Here is a 21,784-nt window from a genome sequence, read left to right on the forward strand (position 1 = left end):
CAGTGAAAAACTTAATAAATAATGTATTGAATTCATTTATCTAATATCCTTATGGGGCCATGGATTAGAGAGAGAGTACCGTCAGAAGTAGAAGAGATGATGGATGATGACATCATGCCTTATCCAGATAGCAGTGTTGGTTCACTTTGACTGTTGATTGAATATTTCAAGAATTATAAATCATTTAATTGGTTGCATCAAAGTGCAAAAAAAGTAAGATGGAAGGGAAATTGTTTACAAAAACAAATTGCAGGAGTTCCAAGAATTGCAAGAGTTGCAAGATATCTGTAATATCTGGAGAACTGATGAAAGCAGAGCAGTAGACATGGTTTATGTGGACTTCAGTAAGGCTTTTGACAAGGTCCTGCATGGTAGGCTGGCCCAAAGGTTTAAAGCATAAGGGATCAGAGGTTTTTTGGCAAACTGAATCAAAAATTGGCTTGGTGATAGGAGGCAGAGGGTAGTGGTGGCTGGGTGTTTTTCTGACCAGGAATCTGTAACGTGGTGTACTGCAGGCATAGGTGCCAAGACCTTTCTTGTTTGTGAAATATATAAGTGACTTGAATAAGAATGTACGTGGTATGATTAGTAAGTTTGCAGATGACACAAAAATTGGTGGAGTTGTAGATGACAGAGAAGTTTGTCTAAGGACACAGTGGGACATAGATCAGCTGGAATGTTGGGTAGATTGGTGGCATAGGGAATTTAATCTAGATGTGTGAGGTAATGCACTTTGAGAGATCAAATTCTGGTAGGACATCTAACATAGAATAGTACAGGACAGGAACAGACCCTTCGGCCCATGATATCTGTGCTGAGCATGATGCCAAATTAAACTAATACCTTTTGCATGCACATGATCCATATCCCTCTATTCACTGCATATTCACGTGCCTATCTAAAAATCTCTTGAATGCCACTGTCATATTTGCTTCCACTACCACCTCTGGCAGTGCATTCCAGGCACCTACCACTCTCTATGTAAAAAAAGAACTTGCTCCACACATCTCCTTTAAACTTTCCCCATCTCATCTTAAAGCTATTCCCTCTAGTATTTGACATTTCTACCCTGGAAAAAAGATTCTGTCTGTCATGATTTATGCCTCTCATAATTTTATTAACTTCAATCAGGTCTCCCCTTAGCCTCTGACGCTCCAAAGAAAGCAATCCAAGTTTGTCCAACCTCTCTTTTTAGCTAACACCTTCTAATTGAGGCAGCATCCTGCAAAACATCTTTTGTACTCTCTCCAAAGCCTTCACATCTTTCCTGTAATGAGGCGACCAGAACTGCATGCAATACTTGAGAGAAACAAAGGACTGCAGGTGCTGGAATCTAGATGAAAAACACCATGAAGCTGGAGGAACTCAGCAAGCCAGGCAGCGTCCATGGAGAAAAGCAGGCGTTCAACATTTTGGGTCAGGACCCTTCTTCAGGACTGAAGATAGAAAAAGGGGAAGCCCATTGTAAAGGAGGGAAAAGCAGAGAAGTGATAGATGGACAAAAGAAGGGAGGCGGGGTGGGCACAAGGTGGTGATAGGTAGATGCAGGTAAGAGTTAGTGATAGGCAGGTGCGGGGGCATGCAATATACCAAGTGCAACCTAACCAATGTTTCATACAACTGCATCATGACTTCCTGACTCTTATACTTAATGCCCCTAGCAATGAAGGCAAGCATGCCATACACCTTCTTTACCATTCTACTTGTGTTGCCACTTTCAGGGATGTATGGACTTGGACCCCAAGTCCTCTCTGTACATCATTGCTGTTAAGGGTCCTGACATTAACTGGATACTTTCCCCTTATGCTTGACCTCCCAAAGTGCAACACCTTACACTTGCCCGGATTAGACTTTATATGCCACTTCAGGGCAAGTGTGAGGTGTTGAAGACATAGAGTAAATGGCCAGGACCTTAAGAGCATTGATGTACAGAGAGGTCTTGGGGTCCAAGTCCATACGTCCCTGAAAGTGGCAACACAAGCCAATAAGGTAGTGAAAAAGTGCTTTCATAGGTCGAGGCACTGAGTATAAGAATGGGGATGTTGTGTTGCAGTTGTATACAACATTGGTTAGACCATACTTAGAATATTGTATATAGTTCTGGTCACCACACTACAGGAATGCAGGAAGGATGTGGTAGCAATAGGGCGAGTGGAGAAGATATTCACCAGGATGTTGTCTGAAATGGAGGGCTGTAGTTATAAGGAGATATTGGATAGGCTGAGTTTATTCTCACAGGAGGGTAGGAGGCTGAGTGGGTGACCTTATAGAAGTTTATAAAATCATGAGAGGCACAAATAGAATAGATAGAATCTTTAGAACTTCACTCAAGTGCTTGTTTTGATTCCTTTATGAACCTGCTAAAGTAGCAAACTTTTTAGTGACTGATGTATTTGTACACTGAAAGCTTTTTCTTCCTCTATCCCAAATCTTTCAGTGACTCCCTATTCTTCCTATCAAAACTGATTGCCTTGTATTTATCTATGTTGAATCTCACCTGCCATTTTTGTTACTTCTGCAAGCTTATTAATGTAATTTGTTGCAGTGGTCTTAGCGAATTTCACCCTCTAGTTTGGTATCATCTGCAAATTTGGAAATTGGGTTTTTGATTCCAAAAACTGATTCATTAACATAAATTGGCACCAGTTGGTCCTGACACCAGTGTTGTGGAACACATCTGTAGAGGAACAGTCTATGCACACTCTATTCCTGCTCTCTGTTTTATAGACCTCAGTCCAATTTGTTACTTGTCGCTGTTTTGCATTCTCTGATATTATTCATTAGTCTATTGTGGGGTAGCTTATTGAAGGCCTTCTAAAAAAAAATCCAGATAAATTGCATCTACTGAATTACCAGAGCCTACACATCTTCTGTGAAAAAATTCAATGAGGTTGATTGAGCAAGGTCTTCCTTTTTGAAATCCCTCATGACAATTAATAATTAACCTTTTCATTTGTAGCTGTCCCTCTAGTCACTCCTTTAATAGGGATGTCATTATTTTTCCCACCACTGGTATTAAGCTCACTGGTTTGTACTTCCCTGGATGGGTTTTATCTCCCTTCTTAAATGTAAGTTTTACCTTAGCAATAAACCTGTCCCCTGGGTCTACACCCTTTTCGAACAAATGATTAAATAATTGTTCCTTTGTGTTTTAATTGATATGATGTTGAGAGAGATCAGTGGATGTTAAACAAGGTCTACAGAAGGAAATACTGTGGTAAAATAATAATATTAATCATGGAGTGGCATAGTTGCAGGTTGACAGGAGCCATGGGGTGGGTGATATTGAGATGATTATCCCTGCCAGTAGCATAATGATAAAATGGTGTCCTGTTTTATAAGTCTTGAATTAATTTTTGTTATGTTCTAATGCCCAGCAAAGCTACTACAGTGTTGTGTCTATTCAGTTGCATGTGACTTATTATTGATCATTGATCCCCTGTTATTGCAGAATAATGACACCATCAGGCTGTTCCCTTTGACTTCATCCGGTTTGGCCTGACACTATCTCCCATTCATTTGCTGGCCTTCTGTTTTCTAACCTATATTGGCTCCCAGTTAATCAATGCATTGATTATAAAGTTCTCACCTTTTGTTTTCAAATTCCTAACTGGCGTCACCCCTCCCTAACCCTCAGGGACATTGGCATCTCTGTTATTCTATCCCCTTAATCACAGCTGAATTTAGTTGCTCCCCTATTAGAAACATGCCTTCAGCTACCATGGGCCTAAAGACTGGAATTCCCTCCTTTAATATTTCTGCTTCTTACCTTTCTTTCTTCCTTTAAGATATTTCTTAAAACCTAGCTCTGCGACCAAGGTTTTGATTATCATAACTATACCTCCTTATTTAACAAAGATTATTACTGCTCTTATGTAGTGCCTTGAGCATTTTGAAGCATGGATGTTTCTTCATGATGAAAATTAGTGTTGCTTTCTTCATTTGCTAGTCATTTTCTTGGTGGAAATAAACATTCTTAAATTTGCTTCATTGGAGCTAATGGAAATATTTGATTTTGGGACAGAGACCATGGACAGCTGCCAAAATAGGATGGACACTAAGCAAAAACACTGGTCCTAATTAACAAGAAGATAAATTACAAGATGATTGCATTATCATTATAGTTGTAATCTTTGAAAGGTCAGATTTGTAACTATTATATTCTGAGTGTAACATAATGTACTTCTGGAGGAATTTCTGGTCAATAAAAGAATATTCTTGCAACTTAACGGGGGGGCCATTTCAGACTATTCAGTCTTTTCTGTGGATTTTTTAACCACAAAATTCCACAATATTTGTTTTTGTCTCACTAAAGTAATGGATAAACAGATCATGGCTCCTCTCTGAATTCTGTTAGATGATTTTACGAGAAATAATGAAACCCAATGAGGTAAAACGAATTCAAATATTTTTTCCCTTCAATTCCTTTGCAGCCCTGTATTTCACAACTACTAACAACTGGCTTTATTTCTAGAATGGAAATTACCCTTGATAATGACACCTTTCTGCTTCAATATTTGTCCCACAGTGGGCTTTTTAATGTTCAGATTTTTTTCAATGATGTCTGGATTTTACAATTTCTAATCAACACAACAAATGGCTTTGATAAAGGTCTCTCTTTATGTTTAAACTTTAAGAACAATGTAAAAATAAATAAATCCCTCTCATCTAATTGATGGCAGTCACATTAAAACCACAGGGGGTAACTATGACTTTGGATGATGGAATAAAGCAAAGTTCCTTCCCAGTGTTGAAGTTGTGTGACCATTGGGAATAAATTAGAACCGGTGGTAAACTTTCTGGCAGGCAGTAATGTCATTATAAGGACAACAGTAGGAACTGCACAGCCATTAAAACCAGTGGCGCTCTGAGTTGTAAAGGTGATTAACAGTGAAAAATGCACAGAGATGGCATATCAAGGCCACATCTTTAAGTTTTTGATGTTCCTTCTGTTTTACCTCATGACACTAATTGTCAGCAGCTTGGGCATAAATCAGTTATGCAAGGGTGCAAATCACTGGATATTTCCACTGTTGTCAATGAAGTGTCCTATAATGTAGAACTAAAGCAGTGCAGACATTATTAAATTCTCTGAATGCATATGTGAACTCAATGTTTACTGAGAGCAGTGCCACAGTTAATATTCTGGTTTTTTTTGCATAATTCACCTTGTTCAAAAGAGACCTGTCTCTCTTGGCAGGTTGTGGAAAGGATCCTTTATTGTTATTTCATTCAGTTTAATTCCAAACAGACAAGAGAGTTCAACCTGTTAAACATAACAAAATAAGACTCTGAATATGGAATCAATAGTGGATAAAGATCATGAATATAGAAATGCAACTGGGGACTTGCAGTTCATTGATGATGCCACCGAGAATAAATATGTTAAACTTAAAATTGCTTAGATCAACATTTCCCAGTTAAATGCAATACTCTTGTAATTTTACAACAATCTTGAACTATCCCAAGGAATGGATTGAGCAAAAATCTATCTAGAAGTTATATTTTATATTTTATGACTGGATGGAAAAATAAATTAGTACCTCTGTTCAGCCCCACCTAATTGATTGATTTAAATTGTATGCTTCTGGTTCATTAAACTCACAGGGCATAGGTATGGCAATGGATGATGGAATAAAGCAAGCGATGTCAACTTAGCTGCCCATCATATTTCACCTATCACTTCCATTCAATGTTGCCTCCTTAACAGTATCATCCTTATTAAATTTAACCCTCTTCATTGCAGATTAATTTTTATTTTTCTTAATGAATGTCCAGTTGAGGATGGCTAGCCAAGTTTACATTCAAAGATTGTTCTAATGGTCACTAATCATCTTAAGAAAAATAAAGGAATCTTCAGAGCATTTCAAAGCACCAATGAGTAATTCCTTGGAATGTACTACTCACTTTCCACCATCATTTACTCACATTAAGGTTTTATGCCAAAATTAACCAGCAGGAGAGAACACAAGAGCAGTAGACCACCAAGCCCTCAAACCTGCCTCACCATTCAATATGGTCATGGCTAACCTATGTTGGTATTGGCTCCTTTTCTCTGGCACATCCCCATGACCCTCAATTCCTCAATCTTTCAAATATTTATCCACGTCCACCTCAAATGTTTCTGATGATCTGGCCTCCACCACAGAGTATTCCAGAGATTAACTACCCTTTGAGAGAAGGAATTTCTATACACCTCAGTTTTAAATGAATGGCCCCCTATTTTGTTGCTATGTCCTCTCCTTTGTAATTCTCTCACTAGTGAAAGCATCTAAGCAGCTGTCCTAACAAGCCTCTTAGGATCTTATATGTTTGAATAAGGTCACCCTTATTCTTCTAAACTCAAAGGTATACAGGCCCAAACTATTTAGCCGCTCTTGATAAGATAACCCTCTCATTCCACTAGTTAGCCAGGTGATTCCTTTTTGGACTGGATCCAATGCTACTGTATCCATTTTTAGATAAGGGGACCAAAAATTGTACAGGGTGTTGGTGAGGCGACACCTGGTATTCCAGGTGTGGTCTCACCAACACCCTGTACAAGTACAACCAAACCTCCCCATTCTTAAACTCCAACCCCTTCACAATAAAGACCAACGTGCCATTTGTCTTCTCAACTACTTGTTGGATCTGCCTGCTATTCTTTGTGATTCATGCTCTAGAACACTGGGACTCCTCTGAACCTTATTCCTTTGCAGTCTCTGCATTTAGATAACAATCCGCCTGTTGATTCCTCTTCCCGGTGCATGACCTCACACTTCCCCATATTAAACTCCATTTGCCAGATTTTCACCCAGTCACTCAAACTATGTATATCCCATTGCAGAAAACAATGTCCTGATCACAACATGCCCTTCCACCTACTTTCATATCATTAGCAAGCATGGAAACCTTACATTTCATTCCTTCTGCCATTATTGTAACTAGGAAACAATGATGGACAAGGAACCAATCCCTGGGGTACTCCAGGAGTGATGTCTCTCCAGTTTGAAAAGGATCTACTTATTCCAACTCCCAGTTTTCAATCCATGCTAACACACTTCCTCCAATACCTTGGGATCTTAATTTGTGCACTAGTCCTTTACATGACACCTTGTCAAATGCCTTTTGGACTAGGAGAGGAGACAGACCCAGAATACGGTCTCATAATTGACAAAATGGAATCCTCATCTCTAATCCTGTTACAATGAGTTGAGAATTAGGACAATCATGGCAATTACTCTGGTCTTTCTTCCAGTGTTTGCCAGAAGAGCAGAATGGGGCAGGCATGGGAGTACAGAAAATAACTGGAAAAATATGTACCTAAAGAAAGCAAGTTTAAATATCCTACACTTGAAAATTATTATAATTGAAACTGCATTTTCTAATGTTAAAATAGTGAAATATTCCTTTATTTTAAAAAAGTCAATGGAATAATCTGATATCTTCCATAGCAAATTAATTGCTCTGAATATTAAATGCTCAATGTGTTTCAAAGCCAGGCATTCCCAGTTTCATTGGAGACACAAGAGATGGCAGATGCTGGAAAATGGAGCAAGACACAAAACGCTGAGGGACTCAGCAGGTCAGGCAGCATCTATGGAGGGAAATGATCAGTCGATGTTTTGGGTCGAGGCCTTTCATCGGGACCAGATGAAGGGTCTCAACCTGAAACGTTGACTGTCCATTTCCCTTCATAGATGCTGCCATTCCTAGTTTCATTGATTGTTGATTGCAAAGAAAACAGTATTTCAATTTTTAATGAATGATTCCAGTTAATGGGGAAAAAATGGCTGGTATCACATCACAGCAGAAACATGAAGGAGCTTGTATCCAGTTCTGAAAAGTAACCAGTGCCAATGATACTATATGTTGAAATGTCTTGCAAGTTACAAAAAAAAAATTAACAAAATTAACAGTGGTTCCTGTGGACTTCAACAAGCTTCATGTTGATGATTTTTCTTCAAATGACAATAATAGGAAAGTACCACATAGTTTAGTTGCTGCAAAAAAAACAACTGCTGGAGGAACTCCTGTGTCTTCATAGTTGCTATCTGGTGAGAGAAAATGGAGCACTAAAGCCCAAACTGTTTCAATATGTTTGAAAGATTTTATGGGCTGAGAGTAAAGTGAAGAATGCATCAATCAATGATTAGGTCTTAAGTAAAGTAAGATATATATCAAGTGAAGAGTTCCCTTTTCAGGGACTTGGTTAATAGGAAAAAATCGAATAAATCTAATATTTGTGTTAGTATCGACCAGCACCCGAGATACAAATCTATTATAAAAGATCTCAAGTGTCCCAATAGATACTGCATATTCCTTCTTCAGAAAATCAATAAACGTGATCAAGTTGTCTTTTACCAGTTGCTCTAAAATTTTGTGACTTGTTTTCACCTAAATCCTGCAAGTTTTGAAAGTATTTTGCATTCCTTAATGTAGTGAAATTTTAATGGACCACTAAACTTATATACCCTTTCCTATCTGGGGATTCTTAATGTTTTCAGTGTTGGTAGCATGCTTCAATCTAAGACCACAAGGGATGGAATAATCAGATTACAGTCATTAACTACATTAAGCAGTTTGGGAAGCCTTACTACATTAAGGGGATTAGATAAATGAAAGGTGTTGCTGCTGGTGTTGCTGTGCCACAATAACTTTGGTTTCAGATTGTCCTGTTGCCCAGTTGCACAGTCTGGCTATTTGGAAAATGACTGTACTTTGAAACTCTACTGAGATCCAGCAATACTCATTTTCATCTGAAGAAACTAAATACTTTGTTCTTTTTCTTTCCAACAGAAAGTCATGACAGAGAAAATTTGCCATTAATTCCAGCTTGAGAGAGACCACGCAATAACTCTCCCTGTGAAATGTAACCCAGAATTTGAGCCATATGTTATCCAAGATAAAGAAGATTATCAGAAAATGGCCATCTATGATCTGAATCCCTGCAAATCCTGAGCAAGCAAAATCTTTTAAAGTCATAAATGAAGAATCAGACCAAAATCAAAAGTTTGTAAATTTTCTCTCGGACACAGAGTGTCACTGATATATTGTGTATGCTGATCAAATGGCACTCACCTCAGGATAAGTGCCATTGGAAATCCCACTTTGCATTCTCCAAACTGATTTAATTCAGTCATCTGACAGTAATTCAGCATTCCTTTGACATTTACTGTTAGATTGATGAAAGGAGATACAGTTGCTCTAAACTTGTCATTAAACTGAGATATTTGGTTCAAGTAAAGCAATTTGTTTAATTAAGAAGACCTGTGACAAATATTTGGAATCCAGATGGGGACCATAATCTACTACCCAAAGACAGTGTGCCTCAAACATTAGCAGTGGATGTGTATTCATTGTAGCATCTTCCATTCCACCTAGCTGTTACACAGCCAGGATAACTCAGCACCAGATTCAGGCAAAAACTACATCAATATCAAACCAAAAGTTGTCAGGCATATATCATGCCAAAAAGGACCAAAAGTTGGCAATATCATTTGAAACAGAATAGGCTAGAAATTGTTGGGAAAAACCCACAATTCCACACCAATCTGCTAGAAATGTTCTTCAAAAGTGCCACCAAGTTTGGGATTCCGGCAAGACCAGAGAAGTCCTGGATTTGCTGGTTGCTCTTACCCTGCAATTGATGGCTGTGGTCTGGCATTGGCTTCCCTGTGGAGTCCAGCAGTAGAATGTGAACCAACACTGACACTGGCAAATTTGCTCATTGAACCTGTACCAGGTCAAATCCCGGCTCAGGAATACCATTTCATTTTAATAGAGGTAGACAAATATGAGGGAACTATGTAAGAATTAGGTAATTTGTATTTTTAATCAATTTATTTACTTGAATGTTTTGTTTAAAATTGTTTCTTAGGTGTTTTAAATGTGCTTATGTTTTTAATTGCTTTGAACAGTTTGAAGAAGCATGCATAGTCCTTGACAGGTTTGATTATTGCTAAACCAGGGATGTGTGTTTTTTAAGTATCTGGGTGGATGGAGGTTGTTCTGATCTGTCCTGTAACTGCATTACATTCTTCAGGGCCCTGCCACTTGACAGGACCTTATAATTGGACTGGCATTTATTACTGATTTGCATCATGAGATCTACAAAAGATATGACATAGATCAATGCCAAATGCAGGTACTTTGCCACTTGATGTATGTTCTAGTCCAATATCAGTTTCCATGTATACGATCCATAACATCCAGATCTGCCTCACCACTACCTCCTTGACTCATCCACTGTACTTAAATACTGAAACAGGTTGTTTGACAGCCAGTTACCGAGGAGCAGGAATTTGTCCAATTAAATATTGGAAAGGCTGTAGCCACTATATTCTGTATGTGCCATAAAATCTGTTTCCTAGCAATTATCTGAGACAAAACCCCAGACAGTTTGCAACCCTGATGTCATATTTGATGGCGAGATGAACTTTAGATAACTTATTTGCATTAAAAGTATAATCACCTCTTTCTATCTTTGTAAAGATGCCCAGTTTGCCCAACTCCATTGAGGTTTTGAGCCACATATTTGTTAACTCTAGACCTTTCCAAATTTCCAAGATGGATTGCCTCATTTCACACTCTATAAATTTTAGGTTGCACAAACCTTGGCTGACTGTGTTGTAACTCACACCAGTCCAGTTCTTTCATCATTATGCGTGGCTATGCAATGGTTATGCAATGCCTTAGATTTAAAATTTGTATCCTTGTTTTCAAATCGCTCCTAGGTCATTTCATCTGGATTAGACCCATATTAGCCACCACTGGACGACCAAGTTTCAGATCTGGACACCCTAAGCATTATACCACTAAGGTATATCGAGAGAGATCAACCTCAGCCTTAACAGACAGGTACCTATCTACCCCAGTGTTAGACTTCCAGTGATCACATATAACATGAGGGCGCTAAAAGATCAGTGATTGAATCAATTTCTATCTCCGTTTAATATGATGATTCAAAAAATCTTGAATTTGTTTAGAATATAAATTAATCCTGCTAATCTCTCAAGCAATGATCAGGCTAATGTAATATTGGTATTGGTTTATTATTGTCACTTGTACCGAGGTACAGTGAAAAACTTGCCTTGCATACTGATTGTACAGGTCAATTCATTACACAGTAATAACATCACTAATGGCATGCAGGCTGTTCTATAACCCTTTTTTTAAAAAAAGAACTGGCACAAAGGAAAGGGATGACAGAGGGGCTTTGTAGTGTTCAATCAAAGAGAAAAAAAAACACTCATCTCTGATACATTATGAACAGACAGTGTGATGTATGCGAATGTAATAAGAATGGACAGAAGTGAATTGTTTGCCTTTATCCAGCATGTACTGTTCTTTTACAGGATTTAAGATTGAACTAATTTTGATGACAACTGAGATGTGAACCAGATTTTGTCTTTTCTAAATCTAGCATTCACTCAGTACAAAACTTAAAAAAAACTATATAATCTTTTAGTTATCAATGTCTGAATTGGATGGAATTGTGTTTTTAAAAAAACGTTAATCTTTGTTTAATTTAACTACAGGACCTTGTAGAAGGTGGAACAGTTGTGTCAGGAATATAGTTGTCAGCCAACACAACCTATCATTTTAAAGTGCTATACAGTGTTGTCTTGGAATATTTTACAAGGGCAAAATGAAACAGTTTGAGAATTTCAGACCTGTTAGAATGTCATTTAATCAAAATGTTAAAACAATTGGAATTTTGTTCAATGCAGTATACAGAATGGATGAGCAATTGTTTATAACCAAGCTTGTGCACAAAGTATAATGCACATTTTTATTGAAAAAGAGCACCACACAATCAGAATAGTATATATATGATTTTTAATAACTCTATTGATTTAATCCAAATGGGGGGGAAATCAATATGGGTTTTTATACATATGCAAGTTCCAACTTGCTTGATTTTCTAATAAGTGCACCATCAACTGATCCAGATCATTGAGGAAGTTACAGGAAAATCTCCCTGAATCTTCTCTAAGTCAAATGTCAAGGGCATTTTTAAATTTAAGTGTAAAGATGCATTGTTCTGACTCAAAATTGTTTCAACATGGTATTTATTCCATTTCATTTCAATGAATACATCATCAGATGAAAAATGAAGTGAGACTTTGCTAGTTCTCTTTGCCTTGTGGCAGAATATTGTTTCCTCTGCTGTCTGATAGTATCATACACAGAAATGGTAATTGTCCACTTTTGCAGAGTTAATCCTTACTCATGTTGGTTAAAGGATTATTATTATTGGCCAAGACAATGGGAGAGCCCAATTTGTTCATATGAACAATGAGACAGAGCCTTTTTTTCAGTTTCTCTTTCGTAGAGAAGCATTCCCTCAATGCAGCACTGAAATGTCAGCCTAATCTAGCTCAATTACTTAATTATGGTTTGAATCCAAAGAGAACAGTCTGTGCATGCATATACTAAGGCCTAGAGAACATTCAGACATGGGCTACTTGGTGGCCAGGAGCATGTGAGTCATTCATCAATCATCTCCAATTAGACAGAGACTAATTATCTACCCATGATATCCAATGGCATGGTCATCACTACTCCCACTATCAATGTCCTGGTGAGAAGGGTGCGCAGGGTTGGATTACAATTTACCAGAGACTTTACCTGCCACAAGAGGAGGTTAGAGGCTGGGTATTCTGTGATAACTGACTCATCTTCTGACATCCCAAAGCCTTTCCACCATTTCCTAGGCACTTGAGGAGTGTGATGGAATACTCTCCACTTGCTTGGATGAGTGCAACTCTAACACCACTCAAGGAATTTAAGATTGACACCATCCAGGGGAAAGCATACAGTTTGATTGGCCCCATCTAGCACCCTAAACATTAATTCCCCCTGCTGCTGTCACCTCATGGCTTCAGCATGTGTCATCTACAAAATACAGTGTAGTAACTTGCCTCAGCTTCTCCTACAACATATAATGTCTACCACCAAGAAGGACAATGGCAGCAGGTACATTGGAACACATCTACCTGTAGCTTCTTTTCCAAGTAATACACCTGAATTGAACATACGTTCTTGCTGGGTCTACATCCTGGAATTCCCTACTTAACAACATTGTGGAAGTACCTTCACATGCCACCTGACCACCATTGTCAAGATTAGATTATAGGTAGCATGTGTACAGCAATAGAATCCCTATAGATTACCTCTTGGAAACAGTTTGTTGGGGATTCCATATAATGCTTGCTTTTATTTTAAAAGGTAACTGACTAGAATCCTTATCATCATGCCCCAGTAAATACAATGAGACACTATGGTTGGATGCACATGCTGTTGAAGTGCCAGTTGCTCAGTTAGTTTATGAAATGTAACCAGATTAATTGTTCACAGCTTGAGAAAATTATGAGCTGTACATCACTTTCCATCCTCTCTATATATATTGAGCCTGAAGAAGAGTCTGATTCATGATAATAGTACCATTATTCAATTCATGTCTTATCTGATGACTGAGCCACGTTGAGTAAGAAAACTTTAGTCATACTATAAAGAAAAATACTTTACCTTGCAACTTTGTGTAGCCATTAAAAAACATATCATTTTCACATCTTAGAAATTTATATGCATAAAGTAATCATTTCTAACTTCTCAACTTTTAATATTTGGTTAATTTAATGTGTTACTCTAAGTCAGTTGTTGCTTTTACATACTATTACTATGATAAACCATGTATCATTCATGTATCATTCACTATTGAAGTATTTTAGTACCTCTCACTTCCAACATTCTATATTCCTTGATGGATGACAGGAGTCTTTGATAACACACTTATGTGCAAGCCATGGCATTGAATATCAGCAAGTTATTCAACAACTGCTGATCTGCTTGCACAATAAGGCACCCGTCAGAAATCAACACAAATTTCCATATCAAACTGGGAACTTTCCAGGTGGGAATAATTCAAGGATCCACTAGATGAATTTGCTGAGCCATTTATCTCAATATTAAATTACCAATTGAAGTCAAGTCAGATGGGTCCTTTGAATTAACTGCAAGATTATTACTTTGAACTAAAGGATTGATACATCCCATTGTTAAATCTTGTATAGTGGAGACGTGTGAAGTGTTCAAATCTTTGTAAAACTCCAGTAGACTCCTGTACTATGTGAAGTCTTGGCTGTTTGACTTGACTGCACAGAATCTGTAGAGAACTTTCTGTTCATCAAAAAGTTGCATGAGAGAACTATCTATAATATTGGTTTTATATTTGTGGAGCTGAAATTGGGAAAGTTGACACAGTCATAAACATCTCTTGAATGTCAATGACCATGAGAGATTGAGAGTTACTCTTCTACGAGACCTTGTGCTGGAGTGAAAGTGGATGGAATTTGTGATAAACAATTGCAAGTAACTGAAATGCACAGAACACAAATTAAGTAAGTCACCCATGTCAAGAGCATTGAAGACAGTTACATTATTTCTGTTAAATTTACTATTAACTTTTTCTGCTTTTGATCTTTCTTATACTATTTGCTTGGAAATAAAATTATTTGTTACTTCACTTTGCAAATCATTTGGATGTGTGGATTTCATTTTGAAGAGAATTGCAGAACTAAATTCTGTCCAATAGTCCCATACATTGTGAAGAGTAATTTTTTTTTGCTCTTAGATACATTCCTTTAGAGGTTAAAGTTTTCAAATAGTAGGAAGCACATATACTTCCAGGAGTAATATTTTTGATGATTACTAGAGAAGAGAGAATTGCAAATTACAAAATTGAAGTACTTACTTCTAGTTGTCCAATCATTGCAAAATGACCATCAGCCAATCCAAAGGTGATTGAACTGCAATGGCAAAAAAAGTCCAAGGAAGAAATGATCAAACTGTACTCTGCTCTGGTCCCACACTTCTGAACACTGGAGACATTAAAGGGCACCCGAGAGTTCAGAGAAAAACCACATGTCTAAGCCCAAGTTGATTGGTTGTAACTATGAGGAAAGACTGTGGGTCTGCAGGGATAAAGAACATGGTATTTGACACTAAGTTTGAGACCATCCACAACGAGTCATGTAAACTGTGGCTTTTTTGTCTGCATCAGAATGCTTTGGGTTCAACTCACATTCCAGCACAAAAAGTTAGATGGGCATTTCAGGGCAGTATCAAAGAGTGCTACATGTCAGTGGTGGTGTTTCCTGGCTGAGATGTTAAATCAAGGCCCTGTTTGCCCTTTCAGGTGATCATAAAATATCCTGTGGTTCTTTCTCAGAGTGCAGTTCTCCATGGTGTTCTGGGACTAATGTTTACCTCTCAGTATTTTTTTCTAGAAAAGCAGATTATCTAATTATTATGATGTTGCCCTTTTTGGGAGCAAGCCATGCACGAGTGACCATGAAATTACTTCAAAATTATCTCATTGGCTTTAATGGTACATTTGTAAAGAAGTATCTAAGATGATACTGAAATACATGCCCTTTTCTTCCTATGGGGACCACAATGGAATACATTGTGAGCACTGTAAATCATAATTTAATTTATTATGTTTCCTTTGATTCTATGTATAGTTTGCATTCTGCTATTTGTTTCCCTTTAAAAAATATAGGGCCACTTTATGATAATTTGATTTTTGATTGTTGACATCTAGGTCATCAAATTGGCAAATCAGAAGAGTATAAGCATAAGTCAAAGCATAGATCAACTTACACAATCCATCACATCACGCAACAGCTGGTTACAGAGAGACACTGATCTTTTGGATACAGTCTTGGCACCAAAGAGTCATTGAAGTTTATAGTGTGGAAATTGGCTCTATGCCCTCCTGCACCCACGCTTTGTGAGAGCAATCCAAAAACTAATCTTATTGTCAAAATATCCCACAGTGGTCACTTCCATACTCCAAAACCATCTGCAGAACTAAATTCATCTTTAGTTCTGGCAGAAGGTTTTGGACTATGGAAGTGACCACTGTGAGTTACTCACCACAGTTCCTTGGATCAGTAACCCACAGTGGTCACTTCCATACTCCAAAACCCTCTGCCAGAACTAAAGATGAATTTTAATCCCCAAAAAAACAGGTGGGTTAGGATCAGAAGTATTGTAAAATGGCTAAAATCATAAATACATATGTCCTCAACAGGCTGGCAACCAACTGTATCCCTCTTGTAACCCAATTTTTAAATATTACAGTGGGGCTGTACAAACCTTCTCTTTCAGGTTTGACTTGGCTGGCTGGGTTTCCCTCATAAAATCTGGCAGCTCAGATGATGTAGAGACTGATTTGGGTGCCTCACAATGTGTAAAGAGTCCTTCATCACTATTCTCCTTCCATAAATCCCCTATGCCCCCATCCTCAAAGCTTACCTCCTTGAAAAATACCAATCAGACACTTATCCTACCACTAGGTCTCACCCTCTCCCAAAATAACGATTCCTCCAGCCACTGACCATCTTGGGATGAGACTCCACCTTGCCACCACTTGTGGATAAAGATACTTTACTTGCAATTGTGATGCGTACCAGAATGCTCCCACCAGGCTGGTAGCCTAGCCTATTGTGCTTAGGGACCTAGCTTAAAAAATTGCATCCTGTGGAATTAGAACACAACATGAGAGGAAACCCAAATGTGTTTGGAAATCAGAATCTGTACCTTCCTGGGTCCACGTTCTTCCTGATCACGCTTTGTTAGCAATTAATTAATGAACCTTTGTCAGTAGTGTAGTGGTTAGCGTAACACTATTACAGTGCCAGCGACCCGGGTTCAATTCTGGCCTGTAAGGAGTTTGTACATTCTCCCTGTGTCTGCATGGGTTTCCTCTGGGTGCTCTGGGTTGCTCCCACGTTCCAAAGACGTACATATTAAGAAATTATGGGCATGCTATGTTGGCGCCGGAAGCATAGCGACACTTGTGGGCTGCCCCCAGAACATTCTACGCTAATATGTATTTCACTGTGTGTTTCGATATACATGTGACTAATAAAGATATCCCTTATCTTATAAAGAAGACCAAAACCTTTTAGATTTTTCAACAGCATTATAATCTTCTGCAATGGTGCAAATAATCCTAGTATCTGAAGTCTGACCTTATAACCATGGGTTCCTGACCCAGCACTATTCATCCTTTATGACAGTAATGTTACGTTGGTAACGAAGAGAGATATTGCAGACCAAGGGAACCAGAACCACAGTATTATCTTGCAAACTGAGATTCCAGAATATTTGGTTGCCTCCAGGTGGGCCGGCATAGAATGAGGTGACTGAGTTAACAGATGCTTCTGCAGGAGCTAAATAACCCCATGCCTTCCAGCATGAGGTGTTGGTAGATAATAAAATTGTCTCCATCAAGTTTATAAGGCTGCATTTCACAGACCTCGCTTAGCATTGGAGATGCTAACATGAGGGGGCATAATTTTAAGGTGATTGGAGGAAGGTATAAGGGGGATGTCAGAGGTAAGTTTTTTACACAGAGAGTGGTTGGTGCATGGAACACACTGCTGGCAGAGGTTGTGGGGGCAGATACATTAGGAGCATTCAAGAGGCTCTTAGATAGCCACATGAATGATAGAGAAATGGAGGGCTATGTGGGAGTGAAGGGTTAGATAGATATTAGAGCAAGATAAAGTGTTGGCACAACATGGTGGGTCGAAGGGTCTGTACTGTGCTGTAGTGTTCTATGTTCTATAGGTGGCAAGAACAAAGAAATACCAATGCCCCAAACATTATCCAGAGATAGCAGTCATAATACACACGCTGCCTACAGAGAGAGAGTGGTGTCACCCCAGGTTGGCTTCTGAGTGATAACTAAACCATTGCACATTGGTAAAATTGTAATGGTTTTATCTCTAAGCACGTGTAACAATGCTAAGTTCTGTCCCATTAGGGAGAGTGTATGGACCATACCCATGAGATGAACAGGCGTTCTCTCCCTTGGATGTGAAATAGCGATCAAATAAATACATTTCTGTTTTAGCTGAGAATAAATATGCAAGTAAATCTTTGCCTAATAATGGCAATGGGTAATGATTTCACATTAATAGTGATGATGATTGGGAAGAAACTTTTTTTTAAAACACTTTATCTTTCAGCTTCTATTGCTCGCTCTTGATAAAAATTACATTTCTGTTTAGCACCTGTATTTACTTTGTTTTTTTACACCCCTGCCAGTGTGAAATGAGTTGAAGCACAGCACCTGAAAAACATAAAATAATGTAGACTTCGGAGCTACTTAATGATTTTGTCACCAATGGAAGCATTAATTAATTTCCTGCTTTGGTCCTCACTGTTGATGGAGAATCAACAGATGGGGACTGTTAGTGGGATTAATGTCCAAGGGCAAAGTTGAGTGGAAAATTTCCAAGTGAGATCGAAAACTTCATTTTTTTTCCCTGAGTACCTATGAAGCATATTTTATCAATCATCCTTTTTGTGTTAATCAGTGAAGGTTTGCAATTTTATGAAACTGGGTAGAATTTTCTTTTTCATCTTCTTAGGCGGTCCCTTGGGGTTGAGGATGATTTGCTTTCATTCTTGTTCCGTGGGTTCTGAGGTGGCTGATGGGTTAATGTGGGGCCCGCAAACTCTGTCATAGCTGGTGTAGGAAGTGCTTTAACAGACCAGTGTGATGGGTAGTTTGGGAGGTGACGTGCTCTTTCTGCCATTTATGCAGGGCTTTTGTGTGTGTTCCTGATTAATCCTCAGCAGTGTCAATATCAAACACTCCTTGGACAGGCTGCTTGGGTTAGGTGAAGGACGAAACTCTTTCTATGTGCTGCAGAGATAAAATAATCTCACTGGTGGTACTAATGAGCCACTGGATTTTTGTCAATATATAGGAGGGAAAAGCAGAACAGTGATAGGTGGACAAAAGAGGGGAGGCAGGCTGGACACAGGAAGGTGATAGGTAGATGCAGGTATGAGATAGTGATAGGCAGGTGGGGGGAGGGGAGAGCAGATCCACTGGGGGATGGGTAAAAGGTAAGAAGAGAGATGAAAAACAGGGGCTAGGAAAGGGAAGAAGAAGCATGGTGGGGGGGGGTGGGAGGGGGGTTTGTGGGGAAGGGGGATGGGGATTACCTAAAGTGGGAGAATTCAATATTCATGTCTTTAGGCTGCAAGGTTCCAACTATCACTATCTCGTACCTGCATCTACCTATACTGTATTGAGCTTCCCCTTTTCCTATCTTCAGTTCTGAAGAAGGGTCCTGACCTGAAACATTGACCGCCTGCTTTTCTCCATGGATGCTGCCTGGCCTGCTGAGTTCCTCCAGCATCATAGTGTTTTTCAATGTAATGCCTTTATTCAAATGGGAGGGAGAAAGAAAGTGGAAAATTTCAGGCCAATTGGCAATACACATATCATAGAAAAGATGTTAGAAGCTATTATTAAAGACATTATAGCAAGGGACTTGGAAAAGTTCAAAGTAATCAGGCTAAATCAACATGGTTTACTGAAAAGGAAAGAATTATTGTGGAGAATAAAACCTCATGGTTAAAAGGTCACACATTATGTGGATAAATGATGATCTATCCAGCGAAAAACAAGGAGACATCAATGGATGTTTTTCTGGTTGGCAAGGTATAATGAGTGGTGTGCCACAGGGATCAGTGCTCACACCTCAACTTTGTACAATTTATATAAATGACTTGGTGTGGTAAGATGAAAAACAATCAATGATTTCCCTGTTGCAACAGCTACCAATGGCTGGAACTAACTAAAGGGTTAAAAGAAGCATCTTTCTCTGTTAGGACTATTTGTTTTTCCCAGGAGTTACTGAAAACTTGTGAAGCAGCAAGACATCAATGTGGAAGGCAGCCCCAAGCATTAATCGGGTGTAGTTAAAGGGCAGCTTTGCAAAACAATCGGGGTATGCTTCAGCCAAGTGAGACAATGGTGCGCGTTAATTTACTGCATCAGAGACGATCCCAGGACTTTGTTTGAGTTTGTCACAAACCTTTCTCAGCTACACACTCATGGAGCCACACGCCCTCTGGAAGATCGGAATTTTTATGTTCATTAACAGTGGAATTTTTCTGCACTAGTGACTTATGAGACTCTCGAAAACAACGGGAGGGTTTAGCAAAGGTGTGGAATCCTTTGTTATGCCCGGACCAAACAGGGCACAAAGCCCTCCTTGACTATAAAGATGCGCCCTGCAAGCCAGTCCTTCAGAGCTTCTCCACGGGTTGGTTTACAGCCATCACCTGATGACTATCAAGCCCCCTTCACATCTTGCTGAAGACCCTGAGGCTCCCCTTCGGCAATAGACTGAATGGCAGAGAATGCAACGTTGCTAAGTACTGGATGCCGATAAGTATAATTGAAAACTGCTTGCAAACGTGAGCTCGATTTTACCAGGGGAATGTTAAGTGAGGGAGTTTGGGTTTTTGGTCTTGTTTCTTTTAATTTGGGTTAGATTTAGAGTTGTGGCTAGAGCTGTAGTTTCCTTGGTGTTAATTGTTTTTAGTTACGTTAAATAAAGTTACTCAAACTTTTCGTGAAATTGTGGTGTCTTTCATTGCAGATTCTGTCATTCAAAAGGAACCCAAAAGAACCTGGGTCCTGTTTTAATACACGTGGATGAAAGCATCAAAGGTCTGGTTGCTAGGTTTGCTGATGACACAAAGGCAGGTGAATGGTGAGCGCTCTGAGATAGAGAGGGATCTGGCTGTCCGAATGCATGATTTGCTGAAGACATCTAAATAAGTACAGCAAGTAATTATAACAGCTAAATGAAAGTAATTTGTTTATTGCTGAAGAAATTGAATTCAAAAATAGGAAGATCATACTTCATTACTGGTCTCCTGATTTGATGAAGGATGTTAATGCATTGGAAGCATTTCACAGAAGATTTACTAGACTGGTACCTGGAATGGGCAGGGCGTCTTTTTAGGAAAGGTTGGGCAGGCATTTAGCAGAATGAGAAGAGTTTGAAGAGGATGTTACCTCTTATGAGAGAATGTATAACTAGAGATCATTGTTTAAAAGTAAGGAGTCACCTATTTAAGACAGAGATGAAACATTTTTTTCTCTGAAAGGTTTGTGAGTCTTTGGAATTCCTTTCCTCAAGGGGCAGAGGAAGCAGTGTCTTTGAATATTTTAAAGGCAGAAATGGTGGATTCGCAATGAGTGAGGGGTGAAAGTTTTCCAGTCAAACGCTAAACTATCAGGATTTCCAAACAGTTGGATAGTGGATTATTGGAGATTTGCTGTAAATGGTAGAGCAGGTTCGAGGAGCCAAGTGGCTAACTCCTGCTCCCAATTTGTACATCTGTAGATTCATATATTGAGGATTGTGTTTTATGTTCTGTTAATTTCTTTAAACTAAGCAAAAAGCATTTGCAAAAACTAGGTTCAATATCATTTAGCAATAGTTCTACTTTTAAAATATAATGATTATTTCCTCTATTCTACTTTGCATCACTGAGAGAGTATAGCAGAGAACATTATTCTGAAATGGCCAATCATACAAAATTTAATTGATTATTCCAACTTTCCAACTTAGAGTACAAAAATAATCTATTTTACTCCAGAGGGGAATTATTTTAGTTCTGACAGGTGATATAAGCAGACAATTCAAAGCAACACATCCTGATTACTGCTAGTTTTTTTTTATCATTGGAAAGTACAATTTTCAATAAGGAAATAAATGAATCAGCTGTATGTCTGTCTTTCTAATATTGGCAAGGATCTCAGTACAGTTTACTTTCTTGATTACTGTTGCAAACAAAGGCTTCAGCTCCTTCATCTTGTTATTTTGATCTGCAGTTTTAAGTCTTTGTCATAGGATGAACTATAACGTCAGCTTTCTAAAGCAGCCAAGCTCTTTCCAATTTAAAATAATTA

At 38.6% G+C, this 21,784-nt stretch overlaps 1 protein-coding gene across 3 annotated transcripts in view; it reads left to right on the plus strand.

The window, feature by feature from the left end:
• LOC127568566 (MOB kinase activator 3C-like) overlaps nt 1-14,488 on the plus strand; it is a 35,028-nt gene extending 20,540 nt beyond the window's left edge. For all 3 annotated transcript variants that reach the window (XM_052012467.1, XM_052012468.1, XM_052012469.1), the window contains one exon: nt 8,779-14,488. In XM_052012467.1, coding sequence (XP_051868427.1) covers nt 8,779-8,808 — 30 coding nt within the window. In that variant the 3' untranslated portion in view covers nt 8,809-14,488. The remainder of the gene's footprint in view (nt 1-8,778) is intronic.
• Nucleotides 14,489-21,784: the final 7,296 nt, after the last annotated feature.

The sequence above is a fragment of the Pristis pectinata genome, chromosome 3, assembly GCF_009764475.1.
Source record: "Pristis pectinata isolate sPriPec2 chromosome 3, sPriPec2.1.pri, whole genome shotgun sequence".
NCBI lineage: Eukaryota > Metazoa > Chordata > Chondrichthyes > Rhinopristiformes > Pristidae > Pristis > Pristis pectinata.